At 39.4% G+C, this 21774-nt stretch overlaps 1 protein-coding gene across 2 annotated transcripts; it reads left to right on the forward strand.

Moving 5' to 3' along the window:
* Window positions 1-12334: 12334 nt before the first annotated feature.
* Window positions 12335-18844, forward strand: Top3alpha (topoisomerase 3-alpha). 2 transcript variants are annotated; one of them, XM_090156030.1, is made up of 23 exons: window positions 12335-12561; window positions 12645-12776; window positions 13057-13132; window positions 13188-13296; window positions 13356-13499; window positions 13564-13737; window positions 13793-13893; window positions 13951-14313; window positions 15041-15151; window positions 15218-15292; window positions 15351-15401; window positions 15458-15650; window positions 15722-15791; window positions 15847-15875; window positions 15930-15988; window positions 16056-16116; window positions 16181-16371; window positions 16445-16506; window positions 16582-16655; window positions 16736-16883; window positions 16945-17007; window positions 18430-18529; window positions 18710-18844. In XM_090156030.1, exons 2-23 carry the CDS (start codon window positions 12712-12714, stop codon window positions 18713-18715), a joined length of 2325 nt encoding a protein of 774 aa, XP_090012156.1. In that variant the 5' UTR covers window positions 12335-12561; window positions 12645-12711; the 3' UTR covers window positions 18716-18844. The 2 variants fall into 2 exon arrangements, with proteins under 2 accessions (XP_090012156.1, XP_090012155.1); XM_090156029.1 differs by lacking the exon at window positions 18710-18844 and having other exon boundaries at window positions 12335-12776; window positions 18430-18701.
* Window positions 18845-21774: the final 2930 nt, after the last annotated feature.

The following is a 21774-nucleotide window of genomic DNA, read 5'->3' on the forward strand; positions in this document are numbered from 1 at the left end:
TTATTGAAGATTTTAAAGAAACAGTTGCCAACCAAAATATGTTTTGCGTATTTAACTTTTACAATTTGTTCACTATGGTATCTACAAACCATAAATATATTAAAATAAGTTGTTTTATCTTTAAGCGTTTTTTTTTCATCCGCTTAATGTACTGTAACTTTGAATGTATAAATAAAACCTTATAATTTGTATACACTCTGCTCTTTTTTCCCAAAACACTTTTACCGATGACCACCCGCTATTTTACCCTTTTACACCCCTTAGGGGCCCTAAAGTGTTTGAAAGTGTTTATCGGCGGAAACCCTTTGAACTATTTATTACCAACTCGAAAGACAGGTGCCAGACATTCACTATGATGGATAGGTTTTGACGGACCTATTTAACGGTTTATAGCTGTTTGCACCGCCGCTTTGGAGGGTCAAGATATCCCGCCATCCGAAAAATACATCTCTGGCGGACCCACAACCACCCCCGAGGGACACGGCGACGATATCGTAACTCTTACCGTCAAACGCCTCGAGGTAGAACATTTAATGAAAATGCTCGTAAAAACGCTAATTTCAGATGGTTCGTTTCAACCCTTTGAGTGAACTTCGGTATATACCCTACGAAGATCAACGTAATTATCATGATATAAATAAAATACATTTCCAAAGACGTATTTTCAATGTAAATCGTATTATACAGCCTGTACTTGAAAAATATCTTAATAAAAACTTATAATTTGTATACACTCTGCTCTTTTTTTCCAAAACACTTTTACCGATGACCACACGCTATTTTACCCTTTTACACCCCTTAGGGGCCCGAAAGTGTTTGAAAGTGTTTGTCGGCGGAAACCCTTTGAACTATTTATTACCAACTCGAAAGACAGGTGCCAGACATTCACTATGACGGATAGGTTTTGACGGACCTATTTAACGGTTTATAGCTGTTTGCATAACATCGTGTCAGTCCACACCGCCTGCCGAATAGGGAGATAACCTATTGACCTAAAATGGGGGGTTACCAACTAGGTTTTATGAGGGGTTATAACATCGTAAATCATCTAACCTATTGACCTCATAAATCAGCTAACCTTTTGACCTGCCGAAAATGTACGCAAAATGGGGGGGTGCTTACCCCCACAGGGGCCCTGTTTCACCCTCGTTTCCCCCGCCCGCGGGGCCCCTTATCGGTATACACACCCACTTATCTCTTCCATCCATTCGAAGGAAAGCACTAACCAACCGAAAATTAAAAAATTCCTTTTTTATGAGTTAATTGCAGAAGGTTTCAACGGACCAAAATATATATTTTTAAAAAGCTGAAAAAAGTTACTATAATTGAAACCAGGTGGGTTATGTTGGCATTATCTGTTAAAAATAAATATCAAAACAAGAACATGCAAAGCAGACCACCTTGAAAGAGCAAAAAATATACACCCCACAAGAAATTGAACGCGCGCGCGTTTTTGTTTTTCACTCGAAGGCCTTTCCTTTCGAATAGTAATTAAGAATAGTAATTTAATGCAATAATTTTGCTTTGGGCCTATTCGACCGAAATCCAATTCGTTGGAAAACGATTTAACATTGAGTTCCAATCGATCGAAAATACCCCAATTGTGCGGTTTACAGCCCAATTTTGCACCTTTATATTTTTTTTAGTATATCGAATTAACGTTTTTTTTATAGATATATATAAGTCACGGACGTATCCAACGGTGCCTACGTGCCTTCGGCGCGCGTATATAACCTAACCTTTGCGCGCTCCGCGCGCTTACCTAACCTAACCTAACCTAATCCGAACTAATCTAATCTAAAACGTTTTTCGCGTACCCTGCTATATCTCGGGGCAGAAGTAAAAAACAAAACAGTAAACTTGAATAGTAAAAAAGTTATTTTAATTTTTATTTAACGATATACAACTTTTCAGTCCGTTGAAACTTTAATTTTCCCTTTTGTTGCTATAAAAAACGTATGTTAAATTTCGGTCGGTTGGTCCTTTTTTTCGGGCCGTGAGTTTTCGATCCGTTGGACCCCTTCGATCGGTTGGTCTTCGGCCCATCGGACCTACCTCGTTTTATTAACTGTATTGGGTTCCCAGACATATTCATTGCTCAGAAGCTTAATTTCACCCGCCAAAATTACTGACAAGTCCTACGATCAATTGACCAAGACTTTAACTGACCATTTTGAGCCTATTCCGTCAGATATTGTAGAAAGATGCAAATTTTACAAACGAGATCAACTCGACCAAGAGTCTATAGCGCAATACGTGTCTGCACTCCATAAAATGACAGAATACTGTGATTTCGGCGCTTCACTAGATATGATGTTGCGGGACCGCATTGTGCTTGGTGTAAAAAATGACAAGATTAGAAAGACTCTTTTGGCTGAAAAAAACTTAACTTTGCAAAAAGCAATAACGATTTCTCAGTCCATGGAATCAGTCGAGCGTGATTCAACGGTAATTAAAAATCAGAAGTTGGAAGAGTCCAATGTCCACAAAGTCTATCAACGAAATACAAGGTCGTCACAAATGTCAAATAAGACTTCAGGACAGCAAAATAAATTGGCTCATTCACGTAACGCCTCAGAAGCTGCGACAAGGCAATGCCACAGATGCCTGAGTACCTCTCACCCGGAATGGGAATGTCCTTTCAAACAATCCGAATGTTACAAGTGTCACAAAAATGGACATATCGGTAAAGCGTGCCGATCAAACGGTCAAGCTGCTCCACCACCAACAAAGTCGTCGAATCAAAATCGAAGCCAAGGAAAAAATAGTGGACGAAGAAGACGTAACCGTAAACCCAAGCCGCATACCGCACTGACTAATCACTTAGCTGACGAGAGTACGCCACAGTACAACTCAGCGTCTAATCCTGAATATGATGTTTTGTTTCACATACATGTAACCGAGCTAGGTACCATCACCACCCTTTAAGCTAGAAAATGCTATTTTATCGGTATCAAGCGTTTCTTCACCACCGCCAATAAAAATCACTTGCTTGGTGAACCAACTACAACTTACCTTTGAAGTAGATACGGGATCCGCATACACACTCCTCTCCGATTCTTGGAAAGATCGAATTCCACAGTTGGGTTCTTTATCGAAATGTACGATAAATATATCTTCTTTTTCTGGTCACGCAGTCACCATCCTTGGTCAGGCTATTGTAGAAGTAACTCACGATGGATCTACGTTTAAGTTACCCGTTCTTTTCTACAAGGGACTTGGACCTAATCTCATGGGACGTAGTTGGATTTTGTCAAAGATGAAGATATTTCAAGGAGCTCACGCTACTATTAGCCACATTGTATTAATGACGTCACAACTTTCTAACATCCTGGAGAAACACGAGCAACCTTTTTCACCTGGCATGGGTTGTCTAAGAAACGTAAAGGTGAAATTACAATGCAAGAAAGATGCTCCAACACCGCGATTTTTCAAAGCTCGATCGCTGCCTTATCACCTTAAAGACAAGTTTGAAAATGAAATCTTACGTCTCCAGAAGGAAGGTATCATCAGCCAGGTATCACATGCAGAGTTTGCCAGTAGCGGCGCTAAGGTTTTTTCACAGATGGGCTTAGACTTTTGTGGCCCTTACAACTTAAGTGACCCCTTATAATTTTGGGGCTTGCCCTCCCAAATGTCTCTTATAACATATACATATTTAAAAATTTAACTCGAAGTATAAATTGCACTCTTCTCTTTTTTTTACTAAACTCGTCAAGAACCAACAAAGGATTGTCTCTCAGCCTATTAGATAAATCTCTATTTATAGAGAGCAAGGCTAAATTTGTTAATCGATTTTCAGACATAGTTGTTCTTAAAAATAATTCGAGTCTATTAAGTGTACTAAAACGATATAAGTTATATAGTCTTTGGCGGGAACCTTGGATTGACCATATTTCGCAAAAGTGGTGAAATCGAAAAAACCCAAAATTTTCCAGGAAGCGAGAAGAGCAAGGCCGTTTTATTGTTGCGGCTCTCATCGCGTTTACTGGACCCCTACTGACTTTGTATCCGTCCTGGAGGGAACACGTGCATGCCAGGGGTATTTCCCTAAACTTCCTTCAGCCCCTTTCTTTTCTTTCTATTGTCCATTTAACTTTCTCTCAATTTCTGCTCCCTTCCTCTATCTGTTTATGGTCTACTAATACTATCTTCTTGAGTAAATGAATTGATTTTGAAATATTTTACCCCAGAAAACGTTTCCAAACAAATTTCTAGAGATAAAGAAAATTCATTAATTGAAATATGTGGCCTCTTAATCATAAATATGTGGCCTCTTAATCATAAATATGTGGCCCTTTTAATATAAATATGTGGCCCCTCTCAGAAATGCAGGGGGGCTAAAGCCCACTTCAGCCCACCCTTAGCGCCGCTACTGGAGTTTGCCACACCAGTTGTACCAATCATGAAAAGTAATGGTTCCATAAGGTTGTGCGGCGACTACAAAATAATTGACGTCGATAAATACCCAACACCAAGAGTGGATGACGTATTCGCTAAGTTAAACGGCAGCACAGTCTTCGCCCGACTGGATTTACGCAATGCGTACAATCAACTGGAACTTGATGAAGAATCCCGGAAGTACCTGATCATTAACATTACCAAAGGACTCTTCGAACCGAACCGTTTACCTTTTGGTGTCTCAAGTGCATCTGCAATTTTCCAGCGATACATTGAGATGATTTTACAAAACCACGTAGGATGTCTTCCCTTCCAGGATGATATAATAATAGGCGGGAAGTCGAACGAAGATTTATTGTCACAGTTGGATCAAGTTTTGAACACCCTCGAAACTTCAGGTCTGAAGCTAAACAAAGACAAGTGCAAGTTTATGGAAAAATCAGTCGAATTTCTTGGGTATAGACTGGACGCCGCTGGTTTGCATCCTCAAGAGACCAAGGTAGCCGCTATTCGAGACCCGCACCTACAAACCTGGAGGAGTTGCGATCCTTCCTAGGTTTGATAAATTACTACCGCCGATTTATACCTGATGCATCCACGTTACTCGCTCCGCTCTACGAGCTTTGTCACAAGTCAACATAATGGGAATGGACTGAAATCCATCAGAGAACCTTTAACACGGCAAAGCAAGCGGTGCAATCAAAAGACCTTCTAATTCTCTTTGATCCCCCAAAGGAAGTTATCCTTGCATGTGACGCTTCGCCAGTTGGATTAGGAGCCGTAATCTCGCATAAAATAGACAACGTTGAAAGGCCAATAGCTTTTGCCTCTCACACTTTGACGTCAGCGGAGAGAAAATACTCGCAAATTGAAAAAGAGGCCCTTTCAATGGTATTTGGAGTAACCCGTTTTAAAGATTACCTTCTAGGACAAGCATTCACCCGCTTACGTAAGCCGCTGGTAGCATTGTTCAATGAAGAGAAACCGGTACCACCGATGGCTGCAGCGCGCCTACAGCGGTGGGCTCTTATTCTATCTGGATTCGACTATAAAATAACGTATAAAAAGGGGGCGGAACACGGCAACGCTGACGCATTAAGTCGTCTTCCCTTACAGACACGAAACTTCGAACCACCGATTCCAGCAGAGCTTGTACTCTTACTACGTTCAGGACCCATCGGACCAATTGGCATAAAAGAAATGGCCGACGCAACTTTGTCCGATCCGCTGTTGTCTAAGGTCATGTCATACTCACAAAACGGATGGCCGTTAAAAACACAAGTCGACAAGAATCTTCATGTCTATCTAAACCGAAACACGGAAATCTCTATCACCGACGGAATTCTTCTTATAGGCAACAGAGTTGTCGTACCAACAAGATTGCGACTGCAAATATTGAACGATCTTCACAGTACGCATCAAGGGCTAAGACCTACGAAGTAACTTGCACGATCTAAAGTATGGTGGCCTGGGATAGACCGAGACCTGACCGAAATGTCTGAAACGTGTCATACTTGTCGTCAAAATGCTCCAATGCCACCTTGGCAATTTTCACCATGGCCACAGCCCACCGCACCTTGGCAAAGGGTACATATTGACTTTGCCGGTCCCATAGAAAAATTTTATTTGCTTATCACGGTCGATGCATTCACCAAGTGGATTGAAGTTGACATCATTAAAAACACAACTTCAGCCACAGTAGTTAATTGCCTACGACAACACATTTCTAGATATGGCATAATGCCAACACTTGTGAGCGACGAATTTCAAAATTTCGTGAATCAGAACGGAATTACCCATAAAACGATATCACCAAATCACCCAGCCTCGAACGGTCAAGCAAGGGCGTATCCAGGATTTTATTTCATTGGGGGTTTTGAGGGAAATTGTCAAGGGGGGGAAGTTTCAATGATTTTTATTAGGAACCCCCCCCCCCCCGGTCATCAGCATTTAAATACGCCCTTGCGGCCAAGCGGAGCGCTCGGTGCGAACAGTGAAAACAACACTTAAGAAAATATCCGTCGGTTCGTCTCTAGAAATTCACCTAGTCGCGCAAGGACTTGATCGATTCAACACAGGAACGCTTAACCTACGTATTGCGAGGTTCTTATTAAATTATAGGAGAACTCCAGTGAGCGGTGGAAAGTCACCCACTGAAAGAATGTTCAGCCGTCCGATAAGAACGAAACTCGATTTGTTTCACCCATCGCAAAATACACCGCCACTAAATATCAAGCAGGAAATCGCATCAGACTACGTGATCTCTCAACTAGTCTTTGCTCGAAATTTCGGCAAAGGACTCGCCGAGTTGGGAATAAATAGAAGTACAACAAAATCTGGCTGGCGCGGGACCAATTTCGTTCAATAAGGAGACTTTATCGTTCTACCGTGGCGGCATCTGTCTCTAGTGGTGGCAACTATATTGCAATTGAATTTTTTCGTGAATCTGATGCGAAATTGAATTGTATGATTACTCGTAACAAACAAACCTTTAAGTTGTTTAAAAAATAATTTTATTCTGTCAACACGATCCTTTTTAACTCAAGCTACGGTGAGTTAGCTAATAATTATTTATTTTTAGCAATATAACTTTACAAAATATAGATGGCGCTACCTCCTAATTATAAAGATGAATTTCGTACAGTCTTATCAGAACAGGTCCCGCGTAACCATGGCAGCCGAAATCGTAATTGTAATTCTAGCAGTATTATTCCCAATTCAATGGATACCACTCCTCCAGGTCATAGAGATAGAAATGAAATACATTATGCCTTTTTGAATATTAACTGTCATTTGCCTAATACTAGTTATTCTGCCAATCGATAGATGGCGTTGCAAATTCTGCCCATCTCCGCTTTCATACATGCGGGGGGGGGGGTGAATTTTCCTGGTCAAAAACCGCGGTGCCTTAACGCGGTAATCTTCCCTCTATTTCTTTTCTATCTCTATACTCCAGGCTCCAGGCCAGTAGTGGCTTTCCTGTAATCCCAGGCGTCCGGGAGGCAGAGTTTGTGGATGGCCGTGTGAGGACGACCACCAATCCCCCAACGGGTGGTCGGAATACTTCCGCCACGGGTGTCCCCACGTATCCCCCCGTTGGCGTGGCCGTTACTTCACTAGCACAGTCACTCCACCTGTGTCGGTTACTTCCTCGTCCCCTAGTTCATCCCTATCAACTCCCGTTACTTCCTCGTCCCCTAGTTCATCCCTAACAACTCCCGTTACTTTCTCGTCCCCTAGTTCATCCCTAACAACTCCCGTTACTTCCTCTAGGCCGGCGTCTCGCCCCAGTTTAACAGGCTATACATGTGTTCCAGCAACCATATCGCGACTTCTCACTAGGATCAATGTTTCTAAGTCCCCAGGCCCAGATGGTATCCACCCGTATTTGTTAAAATCCCTATCAGCAGCTCTCTCTCTCCCTTTATACTTACTAATTGATCGCTCCTTTTCCCAATGTCAATTACCTTCAGCCTGGAAGGAAGCTAATATAACTCCCATTCACAAATCTGGATCCAGAACTGATCGTAGCAAATACCGCCCTATAAGTAATCTCAACCAAGTCCTCAAAATGAGTGAGCTAATTGTTCACAGTCAGATTACCGATCACCTAACAGTTACTAACTTTTTCTCTCCATACCAACACGGTTTCCTCTCTAAGAGATCCTGTCTCACAAACCTACTTGAAGCTACTAACTTGTGGTCTCAATGGCTTGATGATGGTTACTCAGTGGATGTGATTTATCTGGACTTTGCTAAGGCATTTGATTCCATTCCTCACTCTTGTCTCCTTGAATCCCTAAAAGCAGCGGGTATTGTTGGCGATGCTCTGGCCTGGATTGAAAACTATTTAAGTGGTCGCAGGCAGAGGGTTGTTCTGGGTGGTGTGACGTCGGGCTGGGGGGACATTGGTAGGGGTGTTCCGCAGGGTTCTGTCCTCGGACCTCTACTCTTCAATGTCCTTATCAATTCTTTACCGGAAGCCTTGCTTATTGCGATCATTCTCCTCTTTGCTGACGACTCAAAGCTCTCTCATCGCCTTCGGACTATTTCTGATTGTCATGACCTTCAGTCGGACCTTGATAGGGTTGCCCTCTGGGCTAGGTCGCGCGGCCTTTCCTTTAATGAGGCAAAGTGCTCTGTCCTCCACCTGGGCCACAAGAACCTTAATTTTGTTTACACATTAAATGGTATCCCACTTAATACTACTCTTTCGGAGCGGGATCTGGGTGTGCAGGTCGACCCTACCCTAAAATTCTCCAGTCATGCTAACAAAGTGGCCAAACGTGTCCGGGCGGTCTCTGGTTTAGTGCGGCGGAATCTATATTTTCGGTCGCCCCTTCTTGTTAAATCGCTTTATAACTCTTTGATCCTTCCAATTTTTGACTATTGCTCCCCAATTTGGACCCCGCATCTGACCACCGACCAGTTGGCACTGGAAAAGGCTCAAAATAAATTCACTAAATTAGCTACCAAATTTTCATCGCGACCTGCTCCTGCCCGATTAAAAGCCCTTAAATTACAACCTGTTTCAGCGCGTCACAAACTTAATAATCTGTGTCTGCTCCATAAATTTTTTAACAACAAATTAGATCTAGGTTTCTCTGATTATTTTTCGCTAGACACAGATAACCGCACTAGAGGTCATTCCCTTAAACTTAAGAAACCTCGTGCCAACACGGCTTTACGCCTTAATTGTTTTGCCCACTCAGTAATTAACGATTGGAATAAGCTCCCGCAGGATATTGTTGCAATAAACGACTATCATAAATTTAGAACTGCTGTTACAGACCACCTCACATCCCATCCCTAGTCTGTATGTCTAACGTACCTGTAATTTGTTTTTTTTTAATTATTTCATTTTTTATATAATTGTATGTATTTTCTTTTTTATTTTGTTACTTTATTGGTAATTTACTATACTGTTTCTTTCTGTCAATGCCTGCGCATAAGCCGGATTCGGCTTGGTTGGCAAAGTTCCTTTCTAAATAAAAAAAATAAATAAACATATCTCGCCCTGATTAATCAGTTATTGTGTGCTGGTGTCTAAGGCCTTGGGTCGACACCGATGTGTGGATGTCAAAAAAAAAAACTCTTGGCTCCAGTCATTGAGTTGGGAATAAATCTTGGAGGAATAAAACCAGTATACAGGAGTTGCGGAGAGCTGCGAAATCGGTTTCGTCAGTGACCGTTAACTCGCGCGAGATGGAGGGGTCCAAACGCAACTAGCGCCAACTGCATACGGAATTTTGCAACTATTCTCATTTTATATCATTTGTTTTCGCGTCGTCTGGTTTGTTTTGAAACATTTCTAAATTCCTTGCGCCTTTTTCCAAAATGACTCGTATTTGTTTGGAGGAATAAAACAAACCAGATGACTCGAAAACAATGCTATAAAATGAGAATAGTTGCAAAATTCCGTATGCAGTTGGCGCTAGTCGCGTTTGAACCCCTCCGTCTCGCGCGAGTTCACGGTCACTGACGAAACCGATTTCGCAGCTGCTCTCCGCAACTCCTGTATACTTGTTTTATTCCTCCAAGAATAAATAGAGGTACAACTAAATCTGGCTGGCGCGGGACCAATAGGTTATAGGTTATTTATTGCCGTATAAAAATACACTCTTTCGAAACAGAGCGGCTCCGTAGTGGAGCTCAGCAAAAATAGAACAAAAATTACTCAAATAAACGTAAACAAAGCAAAATTAAAATTAGACAGCAAAAATTAAAATTAAACAGTAAAATTAAAATTAAACAGTAAAGGTAAAATTGGGTTAAAGGTACTATCACAGTTAATATCATAGAAATCTCATAGGTAACTAGAATGCTGCCGTGTAACTGGCAAATGGGCTAAACGCCGTGGCAGACGATTGCCAGATCTCAGCCTATCAGAGCTCAAAGAGTGGTTCTGCCAAGAATTTAATGTCACCAGAGAGAATGACGTCACCTATCTCCCGCTATAGTAGCGGATCCAAGGAGGATTATTATCCTCCTTGGCGGAACCACTCTACGGCCTCTCATTGGAAGGCGAACTGGCGTCAAGCTCGGCCGTTGGCGGCAGCATTCTAGTTACCTATGAGATTTCTATGGTTAATATCGCGATTATAATTCTAAATTAGTTAATAGTTAATATGCCCGGTACATAGGAACTGCAAAAAATATTGTGAATTAAAATTTAGTATTCTTTTGACGCTCCCACTTAAGCTTTTGCCACTTAACTAAAATATCTGAAACTACGTCAGAGTCCCAGGGTTGCTCCGATAGGCCCAAAACCTCAGCTAAAGGGTCATTGTTGTGATGGGCACGCCAATTAATGATATCTTGGTTCAAGTCAGTGAAAGGGCAGTCAAAAAGAATGTGTTTGATGGTTTCTCTGCCTGATGAACAATTTTTACAAATTTCAGAGTTAATACCTAATTCAGCTAACCTACTCCCTGTTAAAAGAGATCCTGTCCTAGCCTGAAACAGGAGCCCCGAACAATAGCTATTGCCATAACAGTTTTCTGGTTTCGGTTGCGGTTTTGCCTTATAAATCCCTAGACTTTTTTTGTTCCCAACCTGACTCTTCCAGATACTAATGGCCGTAGTACACATTTCGCTATTAACGCAACTAAGCCATTCTTTATAGGTGGTGGATTTTCCCCTCTTTGTACCAATTTCAAACGTATGGTCAAGTTGAGCGACTCTTTGGTTCCAAACTACCTCAATTCCGTTTGCTCTAACAAAGTCATACGTTTGTTTCACCAATCTTTCAGAGCTCATAAATTTTAAACTACCCAAATATCTGATTTTACTTCTATATTCCCGGAAGACCATTGTGGACCAGCCCATTTCACCCTGTATAGCAACATTGGCAGCGATAAGGCCAGCATTTAAAAGTGATTTGCCTACATCACGTTGAGCACGCTCCAAGCTTTCGACAGTGGCTTTGCCTAGGCATAATACTTCATTGCCATAAGTGAGGGCTGGAACTGCTACGGCCTTCCAGAGACTTCTTCCGACAGAGTATCTCATAGAAATCTCATAGGTAACTAGAATGCTGCCGTGTAACTGGCAAATGGACCAAACGCCGTGGCAGACGATAGCCAGATCTCAGCCAATCAGAGCTCAAAGAGTGGTTCTGCCAAGAATTTAATGTCACCAGAGAGAATGACCTCTCCTAGCTCCCGCTATAGTTACGCGGAACCAAGGAGGATCATTATCCTCCTTGGCGGAACCACTCTACGGCCTCTCATTGGCTGAAGGATCAAGGTGAACTGGCGTCAAGCTCGGCCGTAGGCGGCAGCATTCTAGTTACCTATGAGATTTCTATGGAGTATCTATTGTACGAGCGGTTAGCCATGTTGGTGACGGCCCATCGCAACTTATTACCTTTGCTCTTAATGTTCTTTTCAATTTCAGCAAGCTAATGACCTTGAGAGCTCAGCAAAACCCCTAAATATACATATTGAGAAACGACTGACATAGGCTTATTACTGAGTTGCAGAGTAGTATCAATGGGCTCGTTAACATCTGTACAGCCTCTAAAGATCATAATGTTGGATTTTTCCATGCTGAAATTCAAACCTCTCTCCATGGCAAAAGTAGAGCAAACATCCAACATACACTGCATTTTCTGGACCAATATCGTTCAATATGGAGACTTTTTCAACTATATCGTTCAACCGTGGCGGCATCTTTCTCTAGTGGTGGCAACTATATTGCAATTGAATTTTTGCGCGAATCATATAACTTTACAAAATATAGATGGCGCTACCGCCTAATTATAAAGATGAATTTCGTACAGTCTTCTCAGAACAGGTCCCGCGTAACCATGGCAACCGAAATCGTAATTGTAATTCTAGCAGTATTATTCCCAATTCAATGGCTCCAGTAGTTTAACTTTAATCGGTCCAAGTCCCAAGTTGAAAACAGGGAGTCCCTGATGAAAGTTTTTGTATATATCGTGCTCATAATAATAATAAAATTATATTTATGCTTCCAAAGTTAAATTTTTTCAATAAATTTAAGCTAAAAGTTTATAAGAAAAACGATAATGCTTTGTTAGTAAAAATCGGTCAAGGCTTATGGACTAACTTTTGGCGCTATTTCCAAACGTTTTCATGTGATAATTATCATCTACAACTTGGTAATGATTTTACAGCGAAAAAACCATCAAAAATGGTTAGAGTATTAAATGTGGCTGAAAAAAATGACGCCGCCAAGAATTTGTCTGAAATTTTGTCAAATGGTCACTTAAATCGTAGAAATGGCCTTTCAGTATTTAACAAAATTTTCGAGTTTGACTACCAGCTGGGTCAAGATAAATGTGCTATGGTTATGACATCTGTTTCAGGTCATCTATTAAATATTGAATTTTCTGCCCAATTTAAAAATTGGTATGTTTTTCTTAAATCCATACTTTTGAACTATAGATTATTTAACTAGCTTCGCTAATGGATGTACCTTGACGTTAGACAAAAAAATTACTGCAGTTATGAATAGATATATCGCATGAATTTGGCCTCTAATACCATAGGGATGGACAAGGGAAGCATGGAACAACTAACCTATGCAAACTGAGTATCGGAATCTATGGTTAAGGTACATTCTTCAGTGCTACTAGTTAGGTAATCCATGATATAATTTTTAGAGATAAAACATTAAACCTCTTCATAGGAAATCGTGTAATCCTATTGCATTGTTTGAAGCACCTATAAATAATGTTTGCCCTGGTGATTATGAAAAAATTAAGGTTTTAATGATTAGTGCAAATCTTTAAAACCTAGTCTAATTGTATATTATTGTAGAAAACTTTGGAACGAGAAGCTAAGCTATGTTCAAAATTAATAATATGGACTGATGGAGATAGGGAAGGTGAGAATATTGGATTTGAAATCATAGGAGTCTGCAAAAATGGTACATTGTTAAGGATTATTGATTACTTGCCAACGTCAATTGAAATACCATCGTTGTAGTAAATCCAAGGTTAACAGTTTTAAGAGCACGGTTCTCAGAAATCACTCGACCTGCAATTACAAGGGCCATTCAAAACTTGCAAGCCCCTGACAAAAGAACTAGTGATGCTGTAGAAGTTAGAAAAGAGCTGGATTTAAGAATAGGTCAATTTCATTATGATGATAAAACAAAATTAATCACCTTAGTAACATTTCAGCATGTTTATAGGTGCTGCTTTTACTAGGTTTCAAACATTGCGTCTTAAAAAGGTTTTCCCAGCAGTTTTGGGTGAAGGTCCAGTTATAAGTTATGGGAGCTGTCAGTTCCCCACTATGGGCTTTGTGATTGAACGCTATAAAGAAGCCCAGAACTTTATACCTCAAGAATTTTGGAAAATTGAAGGTAAATATGAAATTTCTTTTTAAAAAATTAGTGCTTATTTATATAAAATTTTCAGTTAAACACAAAAGAAACGACATTGTTACAAATTTCTCGTGGAACAGAAACCGTGTGTTTGACAAAAACCTAGCTGTAGCGCTTTGTATTCCATGCTGGGAGGTATGTTTGTAATTTTTCTGTTATTAAAAGTTGTTTCATTAAAAATTTTAAACATAGAATAGGGACGCTACTGTTAAAAATGTTCAGTGTAAAAGCAAATCCAAGTGGAGGCCTCTACCTTTAGATACAGTGGAATTAGAAAAGAATGGATCAAGAAAATTAAAAATTAATGCTAAAGAGACAATGAAAGTAGCAGAGTCCTTGTACACACAAGGATTTATAAGTTATCCAAGAACAGAAACCAACATGTTTCCTAAAGAAATGGATTTGGCTGGTTTGGTTCAAATGCAAACAGTCGATGCAAATTGGGGAGATTTTGCTCAAAGGGTTTTGCAAGGGGGGCCAAATCCGAGACAAGGAATGAAAACTGACAATGCTCATCCCCCAATACACCCAACCAAATACACAAATACCCTTGGGGTAAGTTTTTATTAGGCATGTGCTAGTACTCAATTTCGTTCGAGTACTCGATTGACCTTCAAGCTGAGTACTCGGCTCGAAAAGAATAAGTTGAAAAGCTCTAAAATGGTTTGAGCGTTAAATCGAGTTAACTTTCGAGTACTCGAAACTATATTCTTACCAAGGCACTACTCGCGAGCTTTTAAAAATGGCGGGAGAAGCTACTAAAAAAGTTATATTTGGTCTCGCTACAATTCCTAGTTGTTTCTGATTGGTCACTGATTTTAAATGTAGAAAACAAAACCAAAACCATAAGTTATATAAGTAGGGTGCCCTAGCTGTATATTGGCAGTTGTTTGGTGGTTCATCAGTCCACTATATTCTTGTTGTAATCCCTTGTATGGACAGTTATTCATTTAGACTTCACAAATATGGCCTCAAATAAACGTAAAAGCTCTGGAAGTAAGTATTCTTTATTTAAAAAAATGTTTTACTTATTAAACCTAATTATTCATAGCCTTTTCAAGCTAAATCTATCATCTACTAATTATTCGAGTAATCGAAACAACTTTTTAAGCTATGACTTAAAAGCTCAATAAAGTTTTAAAGCTAGGCTTGATACTCTAAAAGTGAAATTTTTCATACTCGAAGCTCGGCTTGAAACCCAAAAATCAAGGCTCGCACATGCCTAGTTTTATCTAATTTTAATTTTTTTTCCAATTGTTATTCAAACAATCCTATTAAATAGGGTAATGAGAAGAAGATTTATGACTTTATAGTCCGACATTTCTTAGCTTGCATCTCTAAAGACGCGGTTGGATTTGAAACGACCATTGAAATTAGCATCGCTACAGAACTAGTGTGTAAAAATTTGAGTGTGCAACTTGAAAGTTTTGGCTACTGATAATTTCCAATTTTCTTCCAGTTTACTGTTAAGGGATTAATTATATTAGAAAAAAATTATCTGGATGTTTATCCGTATGAGAAATGGACTGATAAAGTAAATACAAAAACTAGCCATAACTTAATCTTTATTTTAACGTACAAAATAAAACTAGGAACTTCCCGAGTATCGAATGGGGGAATGTTTTACTCCCGATTCAATTGAGGTATGTTTGACAACTGTTTCTGTGTAGCATTTCTATCTACAAAAAAATCTTCATAGATTGAGGAAGGCTGTACAACAGCACCACAGTTACTGACTGAAGCTGATTTGATTGCCTTAATGGAAAAACATGGAATTGGAACCGACGCTACACATGCTGAGCACATAGAAAAGATAAAAGAAAGATTATATGTGGGCTTAAATGCGGAAAACCGCTTTGTACCGGGTGAATTAGGAATTGGTTTAGCAGATGGTAATTAACGATTATTGATCTCTGTATAAGAAAGCTTCTTTTAATTGAATATTGGTAATTTTGAAATTAAGGTTATGATTCGATGGGAGTTTTCATGTCAAAACCAAACTATAGGTCTGAGTTAGAAGCTGATCTGAAAAGGTGGTTTAATCAATTTTTCATAAATATAACAAATAATACATTTTGGATTTTATAGGATATGTGAAGGAACGAGAAATCCTAATGGTAATATCTATAGATCTTAATTGTTTTTAAAAAATATTAATCAATTTCAAATAGATGTTCTAAAAGAACAAATTAAGAAGTATAAAGATATTTTTGTTCAAGCTGTGGCGCAGGTATATATTATTTTTCTTTTTGGAACTTGCACTTATAAAAGGGAATAATTGGCGTTCTTTTAAATAGGCAACTAAAATTGATTCTGAATTATCAAAATATTTTGGAAATGGCACAGATCTTCAAGAAGGTGTTTTTCATGAATGTCTTAAATCCAATGATGAGTAAAAACAAAATTTCACAAACACTTTCAGAAGTTCTTGAACCAGCAGCGCAATCTATAATGAAATGCCCCAGATGCAAAGTCTCAGATGTACATTTAAAAGAGAAGAGAATTGGAAAAGGGTTTTTTTTATCGTGCATCGGCTACCCCGCTTGCGACGCTACGATATGGTTGCCTGATACTGTAGAAGTAGCCGTAGTATCTGAAGAAATTTGTCAAGAGGTATGTATTTAAACTTTTTAATAGAAATTTATATATAAAATATAAGAACACTAAATTTTTAAAATATTTTCAGTGTCGTAATGGCCCTGTTAGAAAGATAAAATTTCTACATCGCATGTATAATGTAACTGAAGAGTTAGTATTTTAACTTAAAATTGCAACTGCTATGGATGTTTGTACATGTATTTGATAACACTTTACCAAAATTAGACATACAGCTTGCTTCGGAGGCTGTAGTATGAGATGGTTTGATGAATTGGGAATAAGGCCATTTCAAATTGGTGGTAAGATAAAATAAAATTATTTTATAACGTAAAAATTAAATTATAACGTCAAAATATTACATAAATTATATTTTTTCAAGGCACATTGACAAATAATGCTAATACAGTTGGACCATTAAGAGAACTAGAAATGCCGGACATGCTAGCACCCCGTAGGGTTACGAGAACAAATAATAGGGGCAATACAGCCCCCAGAAATAACAGAAGAATGAATGACTTTTCCAATAGGCGAGTACATTTTCTTTTTCCCAGTTTGAGCCAAAATTTAATTAATTATTATAAATATCAGAGGTAACGATTCTGCTTTTGGAGCTGATGTTGTATGTTGTACATGTGGACTTCCCTGTAAAGCGTTAGTATTTTCTTTTTATTCAAAGCTAGCTTACACCCTGTAGCAAATTAGAGTCAGGCCGACGTCGGCAAAAGCACCACTAAATTCGGCCGACCTTTGGATTTAGGGTAGAAATGTCCTAGGGGTAAAAGGGTCGGCTGACCGACCATAAATAGTCCCAAAAAAGGATTTACGGTTTTAGTGTTGAAAAACGTTTGGACGTTTTTAGGTTGCCATTTGGTCGTTGACTTTTCAACCGTACCCAGACCCTAAAATGACTTCATGTGCTACAGGCGCAGTTTATTGAAATTATGTTATAAGCAGACACTTAGATTTTCTCATCGTTATTTGTAAATTTCACTTTAAAAATAATGATAAGTTTATTTAAGAAAAATTGTTCACTTAATAATTTGTCTGTAGTAGACGCTAGATCACAGGCACAACCTCGGTGGCGAATAGAAGACAATCCCCTGTAGCACAAAGAGTCGGGCTTTGGTCGAAAAGTCGCTTTTGGGTCCTGGTCCAAATACCGACTCTAAAAGTCTTAAACATTTTTTAGATAATTCCGCGTAAGTACGTTTTTGGTCGCTTCTAAAGTCTGTATGGCGACCCAACATTTTGTACCACTTTCCGACTCAATAAGTCTTAAACGATTTTGAGATCATTCCGCGTAAGAACTTTTTTGGTCGTTTTTAAAGTCGGTATGGCGACAAAACATTTTGGACCACTTGTAGACTCAATAAGTCTTATCATTGGAACTATTTAGAGTCCGAACGCCGACCTTAAATAGCTGTCGTGACTTGAAAAAGATACGAAACATTTATAGCCCGACCAACGGCCGACTTATATCCGACATTTTATTGGCCAATTAATCGCGCAAAACTGGGAAAGTTTGCGATTTAATAAAACAAATGGAGATATTTTGAAAATAACTTCTTTTCTGTACTCTATTTTTTCCAAAAAGATCATATATTCAATCTGCAAATGTTTGCTTTTTTAAAAATCTCTCAACTCGAGTAGGTTACATTCATATAATTAAATATGTTAGGTGATATATTATTAATGAAGATTTATTTGTTACTTTTTCTAAACCCCAGAAAATACAGAACTCGCACCCCAGATTCGAGAGCTTTCCAATTGACGGTTATGTAGTGAAGTGATTACCCCCTTCCGTGGCCTCTGAAAAATCGGCCTCCATCAGTTATTCATTATTTCACTCCCGTTCATGGGACTGCACCAACTATATATATAACGGTAATAGTTAGTGTAGGGAGCTGTTGGCTCGATCTCGTGGCACGCAGGAGGGTCGGCCAACGGTTGACCGTCCATGCGAGTCGACACTTTTTGTCGAAGTCAGCCCAACCCTGAATTGCTACAGGGGATAGTTTTAGCCAGATAAAATATAATTTTTTAACGCATTAAGTTAATTGTATTGGGTTATAGGTTGACTGTAAGAAAGGAGTCGGCAAACAAAGGAAGGAAATTTTTTGCGTGTAGTAAACCTCAAAATGAACAGTGTGGTTTCTTCAAATGGGCAGATGAGGTGTGACTTTAGTCTTTCTTCAAATGGGCAGATGAGGTGTGACTTTAGTCTTTCTTCAAATGGGCAGATGAGGTGTGACTTTAGTCTTTCTTCAAATGGGCAGATGAGGTGTGACTTTAGTCTTTCTTCAAATGCGCAGATGAGGTGTGACTTTAGTCTTTCTTCAAATGCGCAGATGAGGTGTGACTTTAGTCTCCCGTTATTACTCCCCAAATTTATGTAATTGTAAATAATGACATGTGACAATGATTTTTATATAATGATTTGTGTATTTTTATAACCAATTAGTGATATGAAATTTTTAATAAATTACAGTGTGGGATGTCTTTCTTATATATCCGACAACAAAAATACTATGCCCATTTTTACAGATACCAAACAGTGTCAGGAGATCAACGGTCTGCCCCAATTTTTTTTAAAAATGCATCAAAACATAATTTCCTTATTTTAAGGTTTCATTAACTTCTTTTTGGTTGATATTGCCAAATTAACTTTCATCGTGTCAGTCTTGTCTTTAGTTTTGTTAATTACTAATTAGAGTCTGTGTCCTGTATATATGTGGTGTGGCGCCTGGGGATGCTCAGCGTCCCCAAATGAATACTTGAGCATCCCCAACCCCACTGACCGAAAAAAAAATCGAATGCTCAACTACCAACAAATATCATATAACATCAGTTTCCTGTATTTTTAATAAAATATTCTGTTTTCAACAAAGTCGAAATTCATAATTTACAAAAATTACGATTGTTGGTATCGACGCATTGGCACTCCCCCAAAAAAAATTGAGCGCCCCCCGAGTTTTGGCGACTGGTTACGAGCCTGATTAACGCATGGAGCTTCTATACATATGATTAGAGTGATTAAGTCAGTTGGTAGTAAAAGATGCGTCACTTGACGTCGGAAATGGCGATACTCATTGTAAACTTTCTCGAAAATTGGGTTTTCTTTCGCCCGTAATGAGAAAGGCATGCTCCTTTAAATCGAGTATTTTTACTATTTTCCTTATTTTTCATGTAAACTAGCGATAAGTTTTAGCGCTCGCGAATAGTATAGCTGTCCCGGCTATCCTAAAGGTTTTACATGCGTACGTAAAAATGATCTGATCTCTTAATTTTGTACTTAAAATTAAACAAATATTCTTGGACATGTCGAAAGCTCGAATATTTGAAATGTCAGGAATCTGTTCGGTGGCATAATTATAGAGGGGCCCAATTCCCTGTTTTGCGTTCGGCCCAATTTTTCCAGCTACACTACTGAATCTGTTTTTAGAATGCCTTTACGATGACTGGGCTCTTCGCTCGATCACTCTGAACGAGGTAGTGTAAATTATTGTTTCCTAATTTGATATGTTAAACTGAGGTATAAAGATCAACTATACTGTTAGAAGCTATCATAGCCGTGTCTGATTGGCTTGACAATGGAGACTCAGTTGATCTCATCTATCTGGACTTACGGAAGGCCTTCGACACTGTCCCCCACTCCTTGCTCATTCGTAAACTGGAAGCTCTTGAAGTTCCGTGTATGCTTCTTAATTGGATTGCTGACTTTTTGAGTGGTCGGGTTCAACGAGTGGTCCTTGGTGGTGCTAGCTCCTCCTAGAGGTCACTAGTGGGGTGCCTCAGGGGTCTGTTCTCGGTCCTACCCTGTTCGTTATATTTATTAACGACCTACCCTCGGTGGTTAGCGAATCTCTCCTAAAACTCTTTGCGGATGACAACAAGGTTGGGCATATGATCACCTCACTATCGGATGCACACGCTCTTCAGAGCGATATTGACGCTCTTGACTGCTGGGTGGTTTCAAACGGTATGAGCTTTAATGCTGCCAAATCTATGGTGCTCCACTGTGGAGCGAAAAATCCAAAATGGTTATTATGTCGTGTCTGCAGAGCAATTTTTCGACCTCAAATGGACAGGGCGTAAAGCTCCCACCATTATTAAAAAAAGGTGCCTCAGTACGGTTCGGCGTACTTTCTTTACCCAACGCGTTATTAACCCTTGGAACTGTCTTCCGTCGGACGTTAAAATTAAATCGTCGGTGTTTGCCTTTAAGGCACGTTTAGATAAGTTTCGCGGATGGCGCTAATGTGTGTGTAAATATTGTTTAGGTACTGGGTGTATTTATCTATAGCTATGTATATGTAATCTTTGCTCTTTTATTTATTTTTTACTGTAAACTCTAGTGTTTTATTACTTTCAATTGCTTGTTCATTATCTGTCAGGGCACAATAAGTGTATAGCTTTCTTTACCTGATGAAATAAAAATTATTATTATTATTACCAAAAGTACTGAGGGATATAAAAAACACGATTACACGTATATAGCCGGAGTATAACAAAAAAGCTTATCTTTTTTTTTGCGATTTGTGACGTTAGGGACAATGTCCACTCGTCCATCTAATTAATCAGGGGTGAGAAATGTGTAAAGGCCACGCCAACGGGGACATACTTGGAGATAGGAACGGGACATGACAACCGCCGGTTGGGGGATTAGTGGTCGTACTCACACTGCCATCTACATTCTCTGCCTTCCCAGACACTTGGGATTACAGGACTACGGCACTAGCCCAGCAAAAGCTTCTCTTAAAGCTCTAATGACAAAAGGTAAAGTCCATCACGCAAGTGGTGGTGGACAACTAGCAGTTCGAGGTATTTAGTTAGTTCTAGAGCGGCTTGATTGGGATTTAAGGTGATCCAACCATGAGAACTGCCGGTTTTTAGTCTTAATAAAAGGAAGGACATGTAAAGTACCGCGTCTGTAACTATAGTTACAGACAAAGTTGGTTTCTATTAAAAAAGTGTTCCACGTCAAATTTTAGGTTTAAATAGCTTTCAACATACTTAATTTTACCAATAACAAGTCGAGGGATTTTATACAAAACAAAAAGGTTGTGATGAAAATAATGTTACTAGAGGCAAGGTTGAAGCTTGGAGGAATAAAACAAGTATACAGGAGTTGCGGAGAGCTGCGAAATCGATTTCGTCAGTGACCGTGAAATCGCGCGAGACGGAGGGGTTCAAACGTGACTAGCGCCAACTGCATACGGAAAATAACATAAAACTCGAAGAGGTAAAAGGACCCAAGGCTGGTAAAATCGTGGCTTCGATTACGCATCAACCCTCAACCGAACTACACGAGTTCCGTGGTTTTAGCTTGCCACACTTATTTATACACGGCTTCGATAAGTGTCACGTGCAGTCGATAAGTGCTGTGCAGTCGATTAGTGTCACGCGCAGCTACGGATC

The sequence above is a fragment of the Leiobunum rupestre genome, chromosome 8 (assembly GCF_980474605.1).
Source record: "Leiobunum rupestre chromosome 8, qqLeiRupe1.1.hap1, whole genome shotgun sequence".
NCBI lineage: Eukaryota > Metazoa > Arthropoda > Arachnida > Opiliones > Sclerosomatidae > Leiobunum > Leiobunum rupestre.